This window comes from Capra hircus, chromosome 23 (assembly GCF_001704415.2).
Source record: "Capra hircus breed San Clemente chromosome 23, ASM170441v1, whole genome shotgun sequence".
NCBI lineage: Eukaryota > Metazoa > Chordata > Mammalia > Artiodactyla > Bovidae > Capra > Capra hircus.
In genome coordinates this window covers 32,034,959-32,052,602 of record NC_030830.1, presented here as the reverse complement: position 1 = coordinate 32,052,602, position 17,644 = coordinate 32,034,959, and the positions used below count along the sequence as shown (strand labels likewise).

General features: G+C 49.9%; 1 protein-coding gene across 3 annotated transcripts in view; it reads left to right on the top strand.

The window, feature by feature from the left end:
* The window catches only part of CUL9 (cullin 9), a 43,471-nt gene that overhangs the window by 10,178 nt on the left and 15,649 nt on the right, over nt 1-17,644 (top strand). For 2 of the 3 annotated variants that reach the window (XR_001917101.1, XM_018038942.1), the window contains exons 9-26: nt 1,589-1,796; nt 3,601-3,797; nt 4,194-4,411; nt 5,371-5,620; nt 5,717-5,822; nt 6,351-6,578; nt 6,829-6,919; nt 7,041-7,212; nt 8,586-8,691; nt 8,966-9,061; nt 9,263-9,438; nt 9,666-9,799; nt 10,110-10,289; nt 10,472-10,581; nt 10,658-10,840; nt 10,966-11,126; nt 11,368-11,596; nt 11,692-11,872. Coding sequence is in view for 2 of the 3 variants with exons in the window: in XM_018038942.1 (XP_017894431.1) it covers nt 1,589-1,796; nt 3,601-3,797; nt 4,194-4,411; nt 5,371-5,620; nt 5,717-5,822; nt 6,351-6,578; nt 6,829-6,919; nt 7,041-7,212; nt 8,586-8,691; nt 8,966-9,061; nt 9,263-9,438; nt 9,666-9,799; nt 10,110-10,289; nt 10,472-10,581; nt 10,658-10,840; nt 10,966-11,126; nt 11,368-11,596; nt 11,692-11,872 (3,026 nt within the window). In the remaining variant the exon portion in view is untranslated. The remainder of the gene's footprint in view (nt 1-1,588; nt 1,797-3,600; nt 3,798-4,193; nt 4,412-5,370; nt 5,621-5,716; nt 5,823-6,350; nt 6,579-6,828; nt 6,920-7,040; nt 7,213-8,585; nt 8,692-8,965; nt 9,062-9,262; nt 9,439-9,665; nt 9,800-10,109; nt 10,290-10,471; nt 10,582-10,657; nt 10,841-10,965; nt 11,127-11,367; nt 11,597-11,691; nt 11,873-17,644) is intronic. The other variant, XM_018038943.1, reaches the window with a different exon arrangement.

Below are 17,644 nucleotides of genomic sequence, written 5' to 3'. Positions count from 1 at the left end.
CTTGAAACCCCAGAACAAATCCTGTTGTCCAACACAAAAGGCAGGAATAAACACAGAACCTTCTCAGTACTTTTGTTTGCGTTATTTCTCACGATTTGTCTTTTTGTCCTCCATTCCTTCCTAGTTCCCAGACCAACTTCACCATCTCTGTCCAAGGGAGAAAAATGTTAGTCCAGCTTTTTTCCTCTTGAGACGCTCACTGTAACCCAGGGATTCTGCAGGCACCGCTTCCTTCCCTTCAGATCTGCGTTTTCACCTGACCCTTTCTGTAGCTTAAGTGCCCAGGGTCTTAAATTGGTGGCTAGTATCTTTTATTATGTTGACCTTTTAGATTTTCATGCAGCTATCTTTCTCAACATTTTTTTAATGGTTCCTAGGTTTAAAGAGGGTCTGTTCCATTCTGGGACTATAAAAATATTTCCTATACTTCCTAAAAATATCTGTGACTTTACTTTTCACATATATTTTAAAATCTGTTTGCAGTCTATTTTTGCAAGTGGAGTGAAGCGAGCTCCAGCCTTCCTTTTCTCAGATGGATAGCCACATGTCTCTGCCTCACGTTTTACATGGTCCTTGCAGTCCTTACTGTCTGAGATGCTGCCCTTACCGCTCTTCTCATCTGTTCATCTGTTTGGCTACCCTGTATTTCCAGAGTTTTAATTATTATAAGTTTTTATTTTGATAAGTAGTAGGGAAGTCTACAGTTATTTCTTTCCAACCAGTCCTTCACTATTCTTGCCTATTTTATTTTCTCTTTCTGTGCCTAAATCTGTCGAGTTTTTTTCCCCTCGTGATTTTAGTTATATTTTACATCGGGATGCATCATCTGGTGTGCGGCAATAATGAAATAGCTTATTCATAATAGAAACAAAAATATTTCAGTACAGAGTCTTTGTCAGCATAAGGCTGAGGGCAAGAGTACCCTGCAGGCTACCGTACTCTTATGCACTTGTCAGCTTGTCATTTTTTTCTTTAAGATCTTTTGTAGACCAGTTGAAACATTTTTCTCTTGGTAAGGGCATTTTATTTGTTTATTTTGGCTGTGCTGGGTCTTAGTTGCTGTGCAGGGTTTTGTCTGTGGCCAGCAGGAGCTCCTCTCCAGATGTGCATGGGGTTCTCATTGCAGAGGCTTCTCTTTGTGGAGTACACGTTTTGGGCTGCACAGGCTTCAGTAGTTGCAGCTCCCAGGCTCTAGAACGTGGGTTCAGTAGTTGTGACTCAACGGGCTTAGTTGCTCTGTGACCTGTGGGATCGTCCCAGGTCAGGGATCAAACCTGGGTCTCTTGCTGTTGGCAGGGGGATTCTTTACCACTGAGCCTCCAGGGAAGCCCTGCCCTTAAAAAAATAATACCTTTTGGGCATTTTGATTTAACATTGTGGTGAATTTGAAAGGATGAGCCAGAGCTCATCACCCTTTTGCTATATTGCCTGCTCAATGAGGAGAAGAGCCTGAGACGGACAGACTGCAGAGGAGCGGGCAGCAGGATGGAGGGGGTGGGGGGACGGTCTGGATCTTCGTGGACAGGCTTGGACGGGCAGTCAGGTGAGACTCTTGGGATGGGAAACCCCGACGTCTCTCCTCTCTCAGGGAGAAGCTGGTGAAGACGCTGGTGGAGCTGCTGACCAACCAGGTGGGAGAGAAGATGGTGGTGGTGCTGGCTCTGCGGCTTCTTTACCTGCTCATGACCAAGCACGAGTGGCGCCCGCTCTTTGCCAGGGAAGGCGGCATCTACGCCGTGCTGGTCTGCATGCAAGAATACAAGACCTCCGTCCTGGTGCAGCAGGCGGGGCTGGCAGTGAGTGGGCCGGGCCCGGCGTTCGACTGATGGCCAGGGTGGGCAGCTCAGGGGTGGGCTCTGCTGGTCTTGAGGAGGTTCTCTGGTCATTCGGACAAAGAGGAGACATTGGGATGGAGGAGATCCAGCTGGGGAGTCCAGGAAACAAAACACCTCTGTGGAGGCAGGGAGAAAGGTGTTTCTGAGAATGACTCCCAGGTTTAAAGGTGAACAGCAGGGGTGGATGGAGTGGGGAACTCTGAAAGAGGAAGAGATGTACAGAGAAAGGTTGGGTTTTTAGGTATGTTGACTTTTTCAGGGCTTTTTATTAACAACCAAGTGTCTGATTAAAGGCAAATTTTTTAGATGTGACAGTAATTTTTAGCCATTTTATCTGAATGGTCCCGGAACACAGAAAATGCCTCCTCACCAGGTGTGGGTAAAGCCAAGCCAGCATCGCATTGCAGCCTGGCCAGCCCCACGCCCAGGGAGCAGGGAGAGGCGGCCCTCGCTCGGGGAGGGAGAGTCGGCTTCCTGAGCGCTGCAGACAGAGGGTCAGGCTGGTGGGGAGGTCCGGGCAGTGTGTGCTCCGTTCAACCTGAGGCTCCCTGAGGGGACAGGCAGGCCTTGTCCAGAGCAGTTCTGAGCGTGGATGCCAGCAGTCCAGCGAACTGGCGCGCGGGTGCTCTTGAGGCAGTCTGTGCCTGGGCGAGGCCGACAGGTCCTTCCTTTATGGGGCCAGCCGGCTGCTGCTTCTCCCCAGAGCAGCCAAGCATTCCTAGTCCAGGCCAGTCTGTTCAAAGAATTTCCTGATCCTTTCAAAGTGCGTGACCAAATGCTTCTAAACTCAAACTCTTGCCCTATAACAGAATTGCATCATTTTGTTTATAACTTAAGGTGTCCAGAATTCAGCTTGGAGTGGGGAGGGTAATGTAGCCAAAGGGAGAAAACCTCATTACGAGGTGGCATTTGCTTGATGGGTCCAGCCCTCACCAGGGGATCGTCCTGAGGAGTAAGTTCTTTCCTCCATCCCGATGAGGTTTCCTCTCCAGAGTCAGCCCTTTCACCAGCCAAGACCTTCTCCACTCTGATGGTTTAGTGTTCATCCTAATTTCAGGTTCTCTGAGAACCAGCCAACATGTTTGCACATTCCAAGTACTTTTTCCTGTAATTCCAGCCTCACTCTGCCTGTGAGGCAAACCAAGTAGCCTCATCCAGGCAGGCTGGATACTGGCTTTGGCGGCCTGGGGATGGGGGTGGGAGTGTTGGCATCCAGGTGGTAGCAGCAGCAGGGCAGAGGCCAAGGTTGCGTGGGGTGGGGTGGGGTGCAGAGTTTGAGAAGGGCGACTTAGAGCTTCCGTGGTTGGGATCAGGCATTAGAGGAACTCCAGAAAGGTAGGATGACTGGGAGGACAAGAAGTTAACTCAACTCGAGGGAGAGGTTTTTCAAAGGGAGAAGTAGCCGAGTGAGACGAAAGACAGCTTCAAGCAAAGTCTTGAATACACGTTGAGGCTGTGAAAGGGCTCCGTCCGGAGGGGACGCTGCAGACGGGTGGCCACCCGCCCCTGCACACGTTGAGCCTCGGTCCTGGCAGAGAGAAGCTGCAGGCTCATGTTACCCCGGAGCCTTGGGTTTTCTGGTTGGCTTTCTTTTCTTCCTTTTTTTTTTTAAGCCTTTTATGTCCCATCACTGCCTCTTTCATTTCTATTTGCAAACAGCTCAATTGCCCCAGAGTTTGAGGTCTAGAATGCAGCCCGGCTCTCTCTCCTCTTCTGCACAGAGGCCGTGCCCACTCCTGACTCTGTCTCCACACCCCCTACTCAGGCGCTGAAGATGCTGGCCATTGCCAGCTCCTCGGAGATCCCCACATTTGTCACCGGCCAAGATTCTGTTCATCCTTTGTTTGACGCCCAGATGACCAGGGAGATCTTCGCCAGCATTGACTCAGCCACCCGCCCGGACTCCGAGAGCCTGCTCCTCACTCTCCCTGCTGCTGTGATCCTGATGCTGAACACAGAGGGGTCAGGACCTCCCCTCCTGAATGCCAGACTCCTGTTAAGCCCCACACCCTGCCGCTCCCCTGCCCCTGGGCTCTTGTGCTCCCTTGTGCAGAAGCTCCCTTCCCACTGTCCCCTCCCTTCCCACCCATCTCTGGATGAAATGTCCTGGCCCTCTCCGGGTGGCTAGAAGAGAGGCCATGTGGTTGAGGATAGGGAGGTTCCAGAGATCAGAGACCCCTGTCCTTTCTTGGGGTTGGGAGGAGTGACCTGAGGTCAAGAGGCCAGGTGTCCGGCCTCAGAGGGACCCCTGGAACCCCTCTGTCCCCAACTGCAGGGCTCCTCCCTCTGTGCCACCCCCCTGCTTCCATCACATTCATTCTCTTTCAATTTCTTCCGGGGACACCTCCCTCCTCCCAGGTGCTCCTCCGCGGTGAGAAACGGCCTCCTCCTGCTCAATCTGCTTTTGTGCAACCACCACACGCTGGGAGACCAGATCATCACCCGCGAGCTGAGAGACACCTTGTTTAGACACTCGGGCATAGCACCGGGGACAGAACCCATGCCCACCACCCGCACCATCCTCATGATGCTTCTCAATCGCTACTCGAAGCCGCCTGGCAGCCCCGAGCACTCAGGTACCCTCGTGGAGGTAATGGGTGTGCTGAGGAGCTGGTCTCCACCCGCGGCCAGGAGGGCTCAGGTTTACATCCTAGTTCCTCGATAAAATGACATGATGACGCTTCAGGAAATTAATGAGGATTTTCGTGCTCAAGTTAGGTCTCAAGTAGGACTTCCTGACCACGAGGAGAGGGGACGTTTAGAATAGGTGCAGGGAGATTGGTCTTCTTTGTATAAACATAAAAGGGCTCCCATCTATCTAAGCTGAGTGCAGTCTACTCTTCCTGGTTACTGCAGGGTTGGCTGAAATGACTTCTAGAGAGGCCTTCTGTAGAGGAATTGTAGCTTATGGTAGAGAAGTTTGTGACTTAGAATGTGAAATATCGATACCGTAGGGAAGAAAGGCTCTGTATTCAACGCACAAGTGAAACTTAGAAGTATGGGGGCAAATTGAAATAGGCACTGTGTCTTTTAGTCTGTACTTCTGAAGCCACCGTGCTCGGTATAGGGGACCTGACTGTAATAGCTAGTATTTGTTGGCTTGTATAGTAGCACAGCTCTCATTTAGTAATCAGAGTAGTGGGACCCTATGAATTAAAACTGTGCTGTTTAACTTAACAGCGTTTGCCATACCGATTTTTTTTTTTCTGGATATAGCCAGATATATATTTAGTCCACCAACTCAATGGACATGAGTTTGAGCAAACTCTGGGAGTTGGTGAAGGACAGGGAAGCCTGGCAGACTGCAGTCCATGGGGTCGCAAAGAGTAGGACGTGACTTAGTGATTGAACAACAACAAACTTATATATTTGAGGCCAGAAAAAGAAGTCCGCCACTGTCAAGTAGAAACAGTAAATGTCCTCACAGTGGGGCTGGGGGGAGTTTGGGGGTGGTTTTCTGCATCTGTGCATCTCAGTCTGACCAGCTTGTGTGACTCTCCTTCATACCCATTTTTTCCCTCCCATGTCTGGGCAGCAGCGCCAGAGACCCCCAGCACCCAGGGCCAGGAGGGGAACCCTGAGCTGCTGATCCGATCCCTGGTGGGGGGCCCGTCTGCAGAACTCCTCCTGGACTTGGAGCGCGTGCTATGCCGAGAAGGTGGCCTGGGGGGCGCTGTGAGGCCCCTCCTCAAGCGCCTCCAGCAGGAGAGCCAGCCCTTCCTCCTGTTCCTGTGGACTCTGGACGCCCCCGGGCCCAATAAAACCCTGCTGCTGACGGCGCTGAGGTGAGAGGCTTGTGTAGGGTGGGGGGCCACTTGTGTGTCGGGGGCAAGGGCAGCTGGCCAACTGTAGGGGCTTCACTTGTTGCCACCCCTCGCCAGGGTCATGACCCAGCTGCTGGATCACGCTGAGGCCATGGTCCTCCCCTGGCACGAGGTCTTGGAGCCCTGCCTCAACTGTCTGAATGGCCCCGGCAGTGACTCTGAGGTACCCGAGCCCTGGCCAGGGTGGGCAGGGCAAGGCAGCCCGGGGGCACCAGCTGCCTGGTAAGGCCCCGGAGGGGTACAGCACAGCCAGCCTGGATGGGCTGGGACACTGGGAGGGAGTGGAGGAAGGAGGCCAGTGCCATCTGAGGGTCCCCAGAACAGAGGCCTTCTCGCTGCGCCTGAATTTTAGATTCTGGGTTTGGGAGGAGCCCACATTCCCCAGTTCATGCAGTCCTTGCTCTCCACCTTTGCAGGAGGGTGTGCCCCGTGGGGCAAGGCTCAGGCACCTCAGCTGGCCATTGCCAGCTGGTGCCCGAGATAGGCTGGTCCTGGCAGGAGGAAGCCTGGGGAGCTGTGCCCAAGCTGTGCCCCTCACCCCCGGGTCCTCACCCCTGCTTTCTGTGCCAGCCTGTCTTTGGTACTCTGCTCTCAAGTTCTCTGAAATCTCAGCCACCGCACCCCCACATCTAAGGCCACCCCTCAGCCTGCCCTTTGCGTCCCTGTGTTAACCTTGGCATCTCTGGGCCAGATTGTTCAGGAGCTGCTATGCTTCCTGTATCGCCTGGCCTCCACGCACAAGGACTACGCGGTGGTGCTCTGCTGCCTGGGAGCCAAAGACGCCCTCACCAAGGTCCTGGAGAAGCACTCGGCTCAGCTGCTGCTGGCCTGTGAGCTGCGGGACCTGGTGACGGAATGTGAGAAGCACGCCCAGCTCTACAGTAACCTCACCTCCAGCATCCTGGCGGGCTGCGTTCAGGTGAGCAGCATGTGGGTCCAGGCTGAGGGAGGCGGGAGGCGGGCGAAGGGGCCTCACGGTGTCCCTCTTTGGCACAAGTGGTGGCGGATCTAGGGCGCTTGCTCCCCAGCCCTTGCCGCACGTGGTTCTGTTCTGCCAGGATTCTGGAGAAAGGGGCTGAGCGCTCTGTCACCTCGTGACTCTTTCTCCACGTGTGTCTCCATGTCCCTGACCCCTCCCCACACCCTTTCTCTCCATGTCCCGGCTGCAGATGGTGCTGGGCCAGATCGAAGACCACAGACGAACCCACCGCCCCATCAACATCCCCTTCTTCGACGTGTTCCTCAGGCACCTCTGCCAGGGTTCGTGCCCCCATCTGCTTCCTCCTGTGGCCACCCCAGCCTCTGCCTCCTCTCCCTTCCTGCTCCCTCGTCCCCTTCCTGCCTTCTCTCTCAACTAACCAGGCTTCCCGCGGGCCCGCAGGCTCCAGCGTGGAGGTGAAGGAGGACAAGTGCTGGGAGAAGGTGGAGGTGTCGTCCAACCCGCACCGGGCCAGCAAGCTGACGGACCGCAACCCCAAGACCTACTGGGAGTCCAACGGCAGCACCGGCTCCCACTTCATCACCCTCCACATGCACCGCGGTGTTCTTGTGAGGTATGAGCACGCCCGTGTCCACGTGTCCACACACACGAATATTCTGATACACCCCAGTGTACGTCCTCAAAGAATTACCTACATACACACGACCCTGACTTAGACGCCCTGTGCCTGAGGGGCCTCACACCCGTTTTGTGAAGTGAATAGACACACGTGTTGGCCTGACCTCCCTGAGTACGGTGTAGACCTCCCCTCTCTGCCCGAGCCTGCTCCCTCCACCAGACACACTTCACCGCCCTGTGTTTTGATGGAGGTAGAGCAGCAGCTCACCCACTCCCCGTGTGGGCGTTGGTTTGTTGTGTGCTCTGTGCCAGGTACCCTGCGAGGGCCTGGAGCCTCACCAACAGTGAGATAAGGGGCCTGTCTGCGGGGATCTGACAGTCTTACTGGGGAGCCAGGCTGGAAAATCAGCAAGAGTGAGTAAGAAAAAAGTGATAGTTGACAGGTGCAGAGGACCCTGATGCCAACTGAGATCTCGGAGGAGGCTGCAGACAGAGGGGCTGAATGGGTTAAGTTTGTGGTAGAAATTGACCAGGTAGAGAGAGGCCAACAGATACACGGACAGCATCTGTGCAGAATGGAAGCAAGAAACAATGATATACTGGGGGGAACTTGAAGTAATTGTGCTTGGCTGGGATGAAGGGTCTGTGTAGTGAAGTGGTAGGAGAGGAAGCTGGAAAAGGAGGCGGAATCAGTTGAGTTTTATTCTGAAATTTGAGGAGCCACTGAAGGATTTTAAGAGGGGAAAAGACAGAAGTAGGTTTTTTTATTTAGAGAACTTTGGCAGTTATGTGAATTTGGCTGGCAGGCCGGGACAGAGTTGGAAGGTTTACTGAGTGATGAACGTTCAGAGAGGCGGCGGGAACGGGAATAGACAGCGAGGAGGCGGTGGAAGAAGAGAGCTTGAGAGGTGGTCTGCGGTACCTCCCGCTGGCTGGATGAGGGGAACCATGAGGGAGACGTCACGTTTCCTAGTTGGATAGCTGGATGGGTGCCAGTTCTCTTTCCCAGGAGAAAAGTGGGAAGAGGAGCAGGTTTCTGTGGACAGATGACCGATCTATGTGGGCACGTGGATCTGGAGGTGCCTGTGGGCGCGGCACGGACCTGTCTGTTGGATGCGCGGCATACAAGCTCAGGAGAGCGGTCTAGGGTAGAGGCGTGAATTTGGAGTGCTTCGGGTATTAACTTTCAGCTGAAACCATGGGTTTAAGTGAAATCGCTTTGGGGAAAGTTAAGGGAAGAGCAGGGAGCCTAGGGAAGACCAACGCTTAAGCAGAGGACAGGATTCTGAAGAGGATGTAGTGGGCAGAAGTCGTTTTGCACCAAGATCAGGGCCCTTGGTTCTGACTCAGTCCTTTCTCCTCTCCCAGGCAGCTGACTCTTCTGGTGGCCAGTGAGGACTCGAGTTACATGCCAGCCCGGGTGGTGGTGTTTGGGGGTGACAGTGCCAGCTGCATCAACACGGAGCTCAATACGGTGGGGACCCCGTGCCCGCTCCCCCTTCCTTGCCATCCTCCTGTTGGTCCCGGGGGCCTTATTGGGTGGACCCAGTGCCTGTGGAGCTCCCACATCCCTTCCTCCTGGGCAGGCACTGCTCTATAAGCTGCGAGAGTGGAATCAGGGCTGTGGAGGTACATAGATCCACGGGCACGGGATGGGAGAGGTGAGGGGCGCACACCCTCACAAACTTGGCTGCTGTCAAGTCTTCCGGCTCCACTCCTGTCTCTACCTCTTCTCCCCACCCCGCCAGGTGAACGTGATGCCCTCCGCCAGCCGGGTGGTCCTCCTGGAGAACCTGAGCCGTGTCTGGCCCGTCATCCAGATCCGCATAAAGCGCTGCCAGCAGGTGGGCTGGGGGACTAGGGGGCACGGGGTCCAGGAGGAAGCAAAGGCTCTCCCTAGCGGCTGGTTCTCCAGTGTTCGGGGCCAGGCTTAGGTCAAGGGTCATCCTCTGTCTGCTTGCCGTGTGTGGCCCAGGAGCCTGCTGAGTTCCAGAGAGGCGGGAGTGCCTCCAGGGAGCCGAGGGGGTGAGAACTGTGCCTTGCAGGGCGGCATTGACACCCGGGTTCGGGGTGTGGAGGTCCTCGGCCCCAAGCCCACTTTCTGGCCGCTGTTCCGAGAGCAGCTGTGTCGCCGTACGTGTCTCTTCTACACCATTCGGGCCCAAGCCTGGAGCCGGGACATCGCGGAGGACCGCAAGCGCCTCCTCCAGCTCTGTCCCAGGTAGGTGGGCAGGGTGCAGGCAAGGAGATACTGTTATTAGGGGGAGGAGGGGAGCGGAGTTTGAAGGATCAAGCAGCAGCCGGAGGAGGGAGCCGAGCAGAGGCCAGAAGTGTGTGGTGGGGGGCAAGGTGAGGGACCAGCTCATCCAGGGCAATTGAGAGTGGAGCGCACGTGGATGGAGGCCTGGGGATGTCTTTAATCCTTGACCAGGCGTTCTTTGTCCCCAGACTGAACAGGGTTTTGCGTCATGAGCAGAATTTTGCAGATCGCTTCCTCCCTGATGAAGAGGCCGCCCAGGCACTGGGCAAGACCTGCTGGGAGGCCCTGGTCAGCCCCCTGGTGCAAAACATCACCTGCCCGGGTAACTGCCCCTACCCCGGCCCCGCTAACCTGCTCCTTGAAGTCATCCCCAGGGCTGATCTGGGTTAACGCTCTTGGCTCTCTTGGTTCCTGTCCCTGTCCCTGAAGGCCTGTCACCTCAGTGTCCTCTCCGCCCCACCCGACCCTGTCCCCACATCCCTAGACTCCAGCGGAAGCAGCCCTTGGTGAGGGGAGGACGAGGGCCCTGTCGCCCGCATATCCTTTCCGTGCAGTCGCTTCTCCCCTCTGCTTCTCCCGGGTTCTCCATTCTGTCCCCCATGGAGGCCTGTTCCTGACCTGTCTTCTTGTAGATGCGGAAGGTGTGAGCTCCCTGGGGTGGCTGCTGGATCAGTACTTGGAGCAGAGGGAGAGCTCTCGGAACCCCCGGAGTCGAGCCGCGTCCTTTGCCTCTCGTGTTCGTCGCCTTTGCCACTTGCTGGTGCACGTGGAGCCTCCTCCCGGACCTTCTCCTGAGCCACCTGCCCGGCCCCGTGAGTCCCAGCCGTGGCTGGCTGAATGAAGAATCGGGCGGTGGTGCTGTCTGGTTCCTCTTTCCTGGGTTTCATTCTTCCTTTCTGCTTTGCCATGGGCCTTCCCGGGGCTGAGTTCCCTGGATGCTGGGACTCACCCAGCAGCTGAGATGAGCATGTTCCTTTGCCCTCCGCGTCCACAGCCAGCAAGAGCAGTAAGGGTCGGGACCGGAGCCCTGGGCCTTCCCCCATTCTTCCAAGCAGCAGCCTGAGGAATATAACGCAGTGCTGGCTGAGTGTGGTACAGGAGCAGGTAGGCAGTGGGGCTGAGGTCGGGGCAGGCCGAGGCTGCTGGGTGGCCCCTGGGCTGCGATTTCCCATCTCCGCAGGTCAGCACGTTCCTGGCTGCAGCCTGGAGGGCCCCGGACTTCGTGCCCCGCTACTGTAAACTCTACGAGCGCCTGCAGAGGGCAGGCTTGGAGCTCTTCGGGCCCCGGGCGGCCTTCACGCTGGCCCTGCGCAGCGGCTTCTCTGGCGCCTTGCTGCAGCAGTCTTTCCTCACTGCTGCCCACGTGAGTGCTGGGCCCAGCAGCCTCCCTGGCCCCTTCTGGTCTGCCCTTTCATCTCCTTCCTCCCCCGACCCCCGAAACTATGCTCCCTCGTCATGGTTTGCTCCTGCCCTTTCTGTTGCCCCCAGATAAGTGAGCAGTTTGCCCGGCACCTTGACCAGCAGATCCAGAGTGGCCTGACGGGTGGAACCCCTGGAGTGGAAGTGCTGGGGCGGCTCCAGTGGCACCTGGAGCCCATCATGGTCCTCTCTGGCCTGGAGCTCGCCACGACTTTTGAGCACTTCTACCAGTGAGTGCGAATCTGGAGAGGCAGGGTGTGTGAGGCCTAGAGTCTGAGGGTCGGGGGAGACCTGAGTCTTAGAGGGAAAGCAAGGGAGGTGCAGTGGGGAGGTGAGGTTAAGATGCAGAGATGGCCGTGGCCCTGGGGACGGGGAGGATGAGGCAGGCTGCAACCGGGGGTCCTATGTTCTGGAGTGGGAGGTCCTGCCGAGCGCCCATATTGAGGCTCGGCTGGGCTGTGCACGCTGCAGGCACTACATGGCGGACCGTCTCCTGAGCTTGGGCTCGAGCTGGCTGGAGGGGGCTGTGCTGGAGCAGATCGGCCTTTGTTTCCCCAACCGCCTTCCCCAGCAGATGTTGCGGAGCCTGAGCACCTCCGAGGAGCTGCAGCGCCAGTTCCACGTATACCAGCTCCAGCAGCTGGACAAGCTGTTCTTGGAGCAGGAGGACGAGGAGGAACAGGGCCTGGAAGAAGAGGAGGTAAGAGCAAGGGAAAGAGTGGGAGAATAGGTGAGCGGGAGAACGTGGACCAAAGAAGGGAGCCCAAGAGCCCTTGGAATCCTTCTGTCTCTCAGGAGGAAGAGGAGGCCGAGAAAGAGCTCTTTATCGAAGATCCAAGTCCAACAGTCTCTGTACTGGTCCTGTCACCACGCTGCTGGCCGGTCTCCCCTCTCTGCTACCTGTACCATCCCAGAAAGTGCCTTCCCACAGAATTCTGTGATGCCCTTGACCGCTTCTCCAGTTTCTACAACCAGAGTGAGGAGATAGGGACAGGCAGTTGGAGATTGGGGTGAGATTTGGGGTGGCATCTCAGAGAGGAGGAGGAGAGAGGATCTTTGGACAGGAATGCGTAGATAGGAAGCAAAGTGGTCTCTAGATAGAAGCATCGCTAGGGAAGGAAGGGTAGAGAAGTGTGAGTTAGATCTTCATTAATTTCTCTCTGATTTTCTTCAACTTTGTATGAACTTGCTCTGTTTTTCCTTTTTTAACTTCAAGTTGTATGCTTATTTAATTTTTAGTCTTTTCAGACTTCTGGTTTTCAAATGAAAGTATTTAAGGCTGTTCATTTCCTATCGACATTGCTTTAGCTGCATTCAGTAAGTTCTTGGTTTTTGTTTTGTTTTGAAGAGGTTTTTTTTTTTAAATTGAGGTAGAGTTAGTATTCAATGAAGAAAAGAAATCTTAATTATAGCTTAATGAAATTTATATCCGTATGCCCTCCTGTAAGCAGCCCCCCTACCCGATCAAGATATAGAACATTGCCAGCACAACAGAAGGCTTCCTCCTTCATGTCCCCTTTCTAGTCAGTATCTTCTTGCAGGAGAAATTACTATTCTCCCTTTTATCATCGTAGGTTTCCGCCTTTAATTTAAACATCATACAGATGGAATCATAGAGTATGTATTCTGCAGTGTCTGATTTCTCTCACTGGACGTAATGTCTGTGGGAGTTTTTCAGGTTGCCAGTTACATCATTAACTTTGTTCTTTTGCATTGCTGATTCACGTTCCACTGCATGAATTATGGATATTTGGGATGTCACATAAGTTTTTTTTTTTTTTTTTTGGTCACATAAGTTTTTATCATGTAGTACTTGATTATTGTTTAGTTCTAAGAACTTTCTAATTTCCATTTTATTTCTTTGATTTATTAGTTTTCCGGAAGTATATTATATATTTTTAAGTTTTCAAACTTGTTTTGTTTTTTTTTTTTTGCTTAGTCATCTTTTGGTTTAGATTTTAACCTTCATTCCCTGTGGCCAAAGAAGGTGATTTCTGTGATTCTGAATCTTTGCATTTAGTGAGACTTATTTCATGGCCTAGTGGTGATCAGATTTTATAAGTGTTCTGTGTGTGATGAAGAAGAATGTGTACTCTTCAACCGTTGGATATAGGATTCTGTTTATTCCTCTAAATTGACCTTGTTAATTGTGTTGTGCAAATCTCTATCCTTACTCATTTTTGTTTGCTTGATTTATTACTTAGAGAAGTATGCTAAAATTTACCATTACAATAGTGAAGTTTTAAACTTCCAGTCATGTCAGTTTTACTTTATATATTTTTTGACTATGTTATCAGATTCAAGGTTAAAATCATTTAACAGTAGATAATAATAGATAGAACTTTATATAGCAATATAATAGAACTCTCTGCAATGATGGAAAAGTTCTTTTCTGTGCTGTCAAAAATGACAGCCATTCATGTCTGTTGAGCACTTGAAATGGGGCTAGTGTGACTGAGGAACTCAGTATTTAATTTTATGTACTTTAGAGTTTAATGTTAAATAGCCACATGTGGTGAGTGGCTACCACATAGTGGACTGTGTAGATTTAGAGTCTTCATGGTCAGTTAAGCCTTATTGTGATGAAATGACCATCTTTCTTTCTAGTGAAGTTTTTTCTCTTAAGGTCTGGTTTTATCTGGTATTAATGGTATACCAGCTTTCTTTGATTGGTATCTTTCTAGTATGTCTGTTTCTATCCTTTTACTATTTTCTTTTGGCTTGATCATTATTTTAGGTCTCTTTAATTGTGGTAAAATATGACTACCATACTTTGCCATTGTAGCCATTTTAAGTATAAAATTCAGTTGTCCTTTTACTTGAAAATCGTTTAGTTTGGAAATAATTTTAAATTTACAGAAAAAAAATTGTAAGAATAATATAAAGAGCACTGGTAAACTCTTTTCTTTTTAAGTTTGTTTATTTTAGGCTGCACGGGATCTTTGCTGCTGTGCACGGGCTTTCTCTAGTTGCAGTGAGTAGGGTCTGCTCCTAGTTTCGGTATGCAGGCTACTCATTGTGGTGGCTTTTCTCATTGTGAAGCAAAGGCTCTAGGCACAAGGGCTTCAGGAGTTGCCACACGTGGGCTCAGTAGTTACGGCTTGTTTGCCCCGAGGCATATGGAATCTTCTCAGACCAGGGATTGAACCCGTGTTCTCTGCATTGACAGGCAGATTCTCAATCACTGGACCATCAGGGGAGTCCTCCTAAACTCTTCATCCGAGTTTACCTGTTGTTAACATTGTTCTCCATTTGCTTTTTTAATTTGCTCTTTGTGTACATATACATGTCCATAAATGTATATGTATATATGCTTTTTTCATGAACCATCGGTTATATGTTGGCTCTTTGCCCCTAAATAATATACATTTCCTAAGAATAAAAAGTTCTTTTATGAAACCAGCACTCCATTTATTACTTTCAAATATTTAACATTCATATAATACTTTTATTTTATTTTATTTTTTTATTTTTTTAATTTTAAAATCTTTAATTCTTACATGCGTTCCCAAACATGAACCCCCCTCCCACCTCCCTCCCCACAACATCTCTCTGGGTCATCCCTATGCACCAGCCCCAAGCATGCTGCACCCTGCGTCAGACATAGACTGGCAATTCAATTCTTACATGATAGTATACATGTTAGAATGCCATTCTCCCGAATCATCCCACCCTCTCCCTCTCCCTCTGAGTCCAAAAGTCCGTTATATACATCTGTGTCTTTTTTCCTGTCTTGCATACAGGGTCGTCATTGCCATCTTCCTAAATTCCATATATATGTGTTAGTATACTGTATTGGTGTTTTTCTTTCTGGCTTACTTCACTTTGTATAATTGGCTCCAGTTTCATCCATCTCATCGGAACTGATTCAAATGAATTCTTTTTAACGGCTGAGTAACACTCCATTGTGTATATGTACCACAGCTTTCTTATCCATTCATCTGCTGATGGACATCTAGGTTGTTTCCATGTCCTGGCTATTATAAACAGTGCTGCGATGAACATTGGGGTACATGTGTCTCTTTCAATTCTGGTTTCCTCGGTGTGTATGCCCAGCAGTGGGATTGCTGGGTCATAAGGTAGTTCTATTTGCAATTTTTTAAGGAATCTCCACACTGTTCTCCATAGTGGCTGTACTAGTTTGCATTCCCACCAACAGTGTAGGAGGGTTCCCTTTTCTCCACACCCTCTCCAGCATTTATTGCTTGCAGATTTTTGGATCGCAGCCATTCTGACTGGTGTGAAGTGGTACCTCATTGTGGTTTTGATTTGCACATATAATACTTTTAATCTAGTTTCCATATTCCAGTTTTGTCAATTACTCCATAATGTCTTTTTTTTTTTTTTCAGTCCTGGGGAGGATCTGGTTCAGGAGCACCTGTGCATTTAGTTGTCGCGTCTCTAATCTCCTTTAATCTGGAGCAGTTCCACAGGCTTTCTTTGTCTTTTATGATATTGACACAATTTTAAAGGCGATATAATCCTTTAAAATTTCCTAATTCCTCCTTTTAAGCTTATGTATTTCTGGATTCGAGTTACACATTCCTGGCCAGAGTACTAAGTGATGTTATATCTTCTCAGGATATTATACATGGAAGCACAGGATTACCATCTGCTCCTTGTTGGTAATGTTAATTTTGATAGCCAGGTCAAGAGGTGGTTTGATTTTTCCACTGTACAGTTAATATTTTTTCCCTTGCTACTATTGAAAAGCAGTCTGTTGGCAGTGTACTTTAAAGCATGCCAGTATTCTACTGTCATCAGAATTTCCCCTAGTAGCATTTTATGATTTTTTTTTAGCCACCCTTGTGGCTTGCAGGGTCTTAGTTCCCCAGCCAGGGACTGAACGGGGCCCTGGCAGTGAAATCAGTGAGTCGTAACTACTGGACCTCCAGGGAATTCCCTCATTGTACTTTTAACTTTGACTTCCTTTTATATTTTAGACATGTCATTATTTAAAATATTAATACCTAGGACCTGTTTTCTAATCAACCTAAAATCTCTCTTTTTGAATGATCAATTTTTGTCTAGTTATTATAAGTGATGACATTTGACTTTTATTTTTGGTTTACTTTTCTTATAATTTTAAATTTTAGTTATTTAATATATACAGGAGTATGTGGAACATAGAGTTAAAGCAAGAAGTTTCAGTAGAACACTAACAGATGTGATTCTGCCCAGCGTTTTTGTGCATTCTGTTATTTTGGATTTTTTAAAAATTCCTTTTTGTCTCTCTCAGTTTTGGAAGTTATGCATTCTGTTTCTGTAGTCGATTGCTCTTATATTTTTAATGTAAGTTTAACTTGTTAATGTCACCTCCCATCTCCCTGAAAAATGGAAGGACCACAGAAAATCTTAATTCCAGTCTGATCCCCATCTTGCACCTTTGTTTCTCTCCCAGCTGGTGATTATTGTTATTGTTTTATTCAGTTTGGATTCACCATCATACCAGCTGCTTTAGTCACCATTCCTTTTGTGCCTTGATCCTTCTTTCTGAATTCAGTTTTCCTCCTAAAGTACATGATTTAGAAGTGTCTTAATTGATGAAATATTGCTAGAAAACTTTTATCAGTTTTTATTTTAGAAAGGTTTATTTTCATCTTCATTTAGAAAATCTTTTTATTGTGAGAAATTTTGACATTCCAGAAAGCAGGCAGAATACACAGTATATCAACACATATCAGTTCATGGCCGATTTTGCTTCATCTATACCCCACCCACTTTCCCTACCCCTCAGATAAAGACTCCTTTTAAAGGCCAGGATTCTATAATTATCAAACTTATAGAAGTTAGTAGTAGTTCCTAATATTATCAGATATGCAGTCAGTATTCATGTTTCCCTAATTATCTTGAGCTTTTTAGCGTTTTTCGTGGGTTTTTTTTTGGCCTATCGAGGATCCGAATGAAGCCCGCATTTTGCATTTGATGAGTTCTCTCTCTCATCTCCCTCAGTGTATGATCCCTGCCTCAGTTTCCCTGCCCTCTTGCAGTTGTTTGTGGAGGGCTGGCTGGTTGTCCAGAGCTGTCCACAGGCTGGCCTGTGTCTCCCTCGTGTCCTCTAGCATGGTCCTCTGTCGCCTCCTTCCTGAAGACCGATATTCAGGTGTTCAGATGTGGGAGCTTATTTAGATTCTGGGTTGATTTTCTCAGGCAAGGACATGTCATAGGTGGTATCGTGTACTTCCTTCAGAAGGTTGTCTTTCTGTGTGATGTTGCAGTGGATTTCAGCATTGTCTGTCCAATGTATACATTATATAGAATTTCCCATCAGCTGTTCGCTAGACATTCATTCTCATTACCATTAGGGTTAGGAGCTAGTGACATTCTACTCTCGTCATCCTCTCTCGATGTGTTAGCCAGAAGGCTCTGTCTATAGAGGGAACCTTTCTCTCATCAGCTACCTTGAAGGTCCATTTATACAGGAAAGGCTTGATTCTCTTTTCCTCTCTCTTTTTTAACCACTTTTCAAAATAATGTATTGGTTCTCTAGCTTCATCCAAAGATGACCCATGAGGTCTTTGAAAAATAAAAGATATCATTATGAACTCATGGCTTTTAAAATATTTCATGTTTTTCCGTCCATCACAGGTGTGGTGTGTTTTTTTTTTTTTTTGATGTTCACATTGTCCCATCTTGGGCCAGAGAGCACCTCCCAGTCTGGTTCCTTTTGATACCCTCTCCTGTGACAGCATCCTTGCTTTCTAGTCTGAGCAAACACCCCAGGCTCACAGTGGGCAGCAAAGACTCA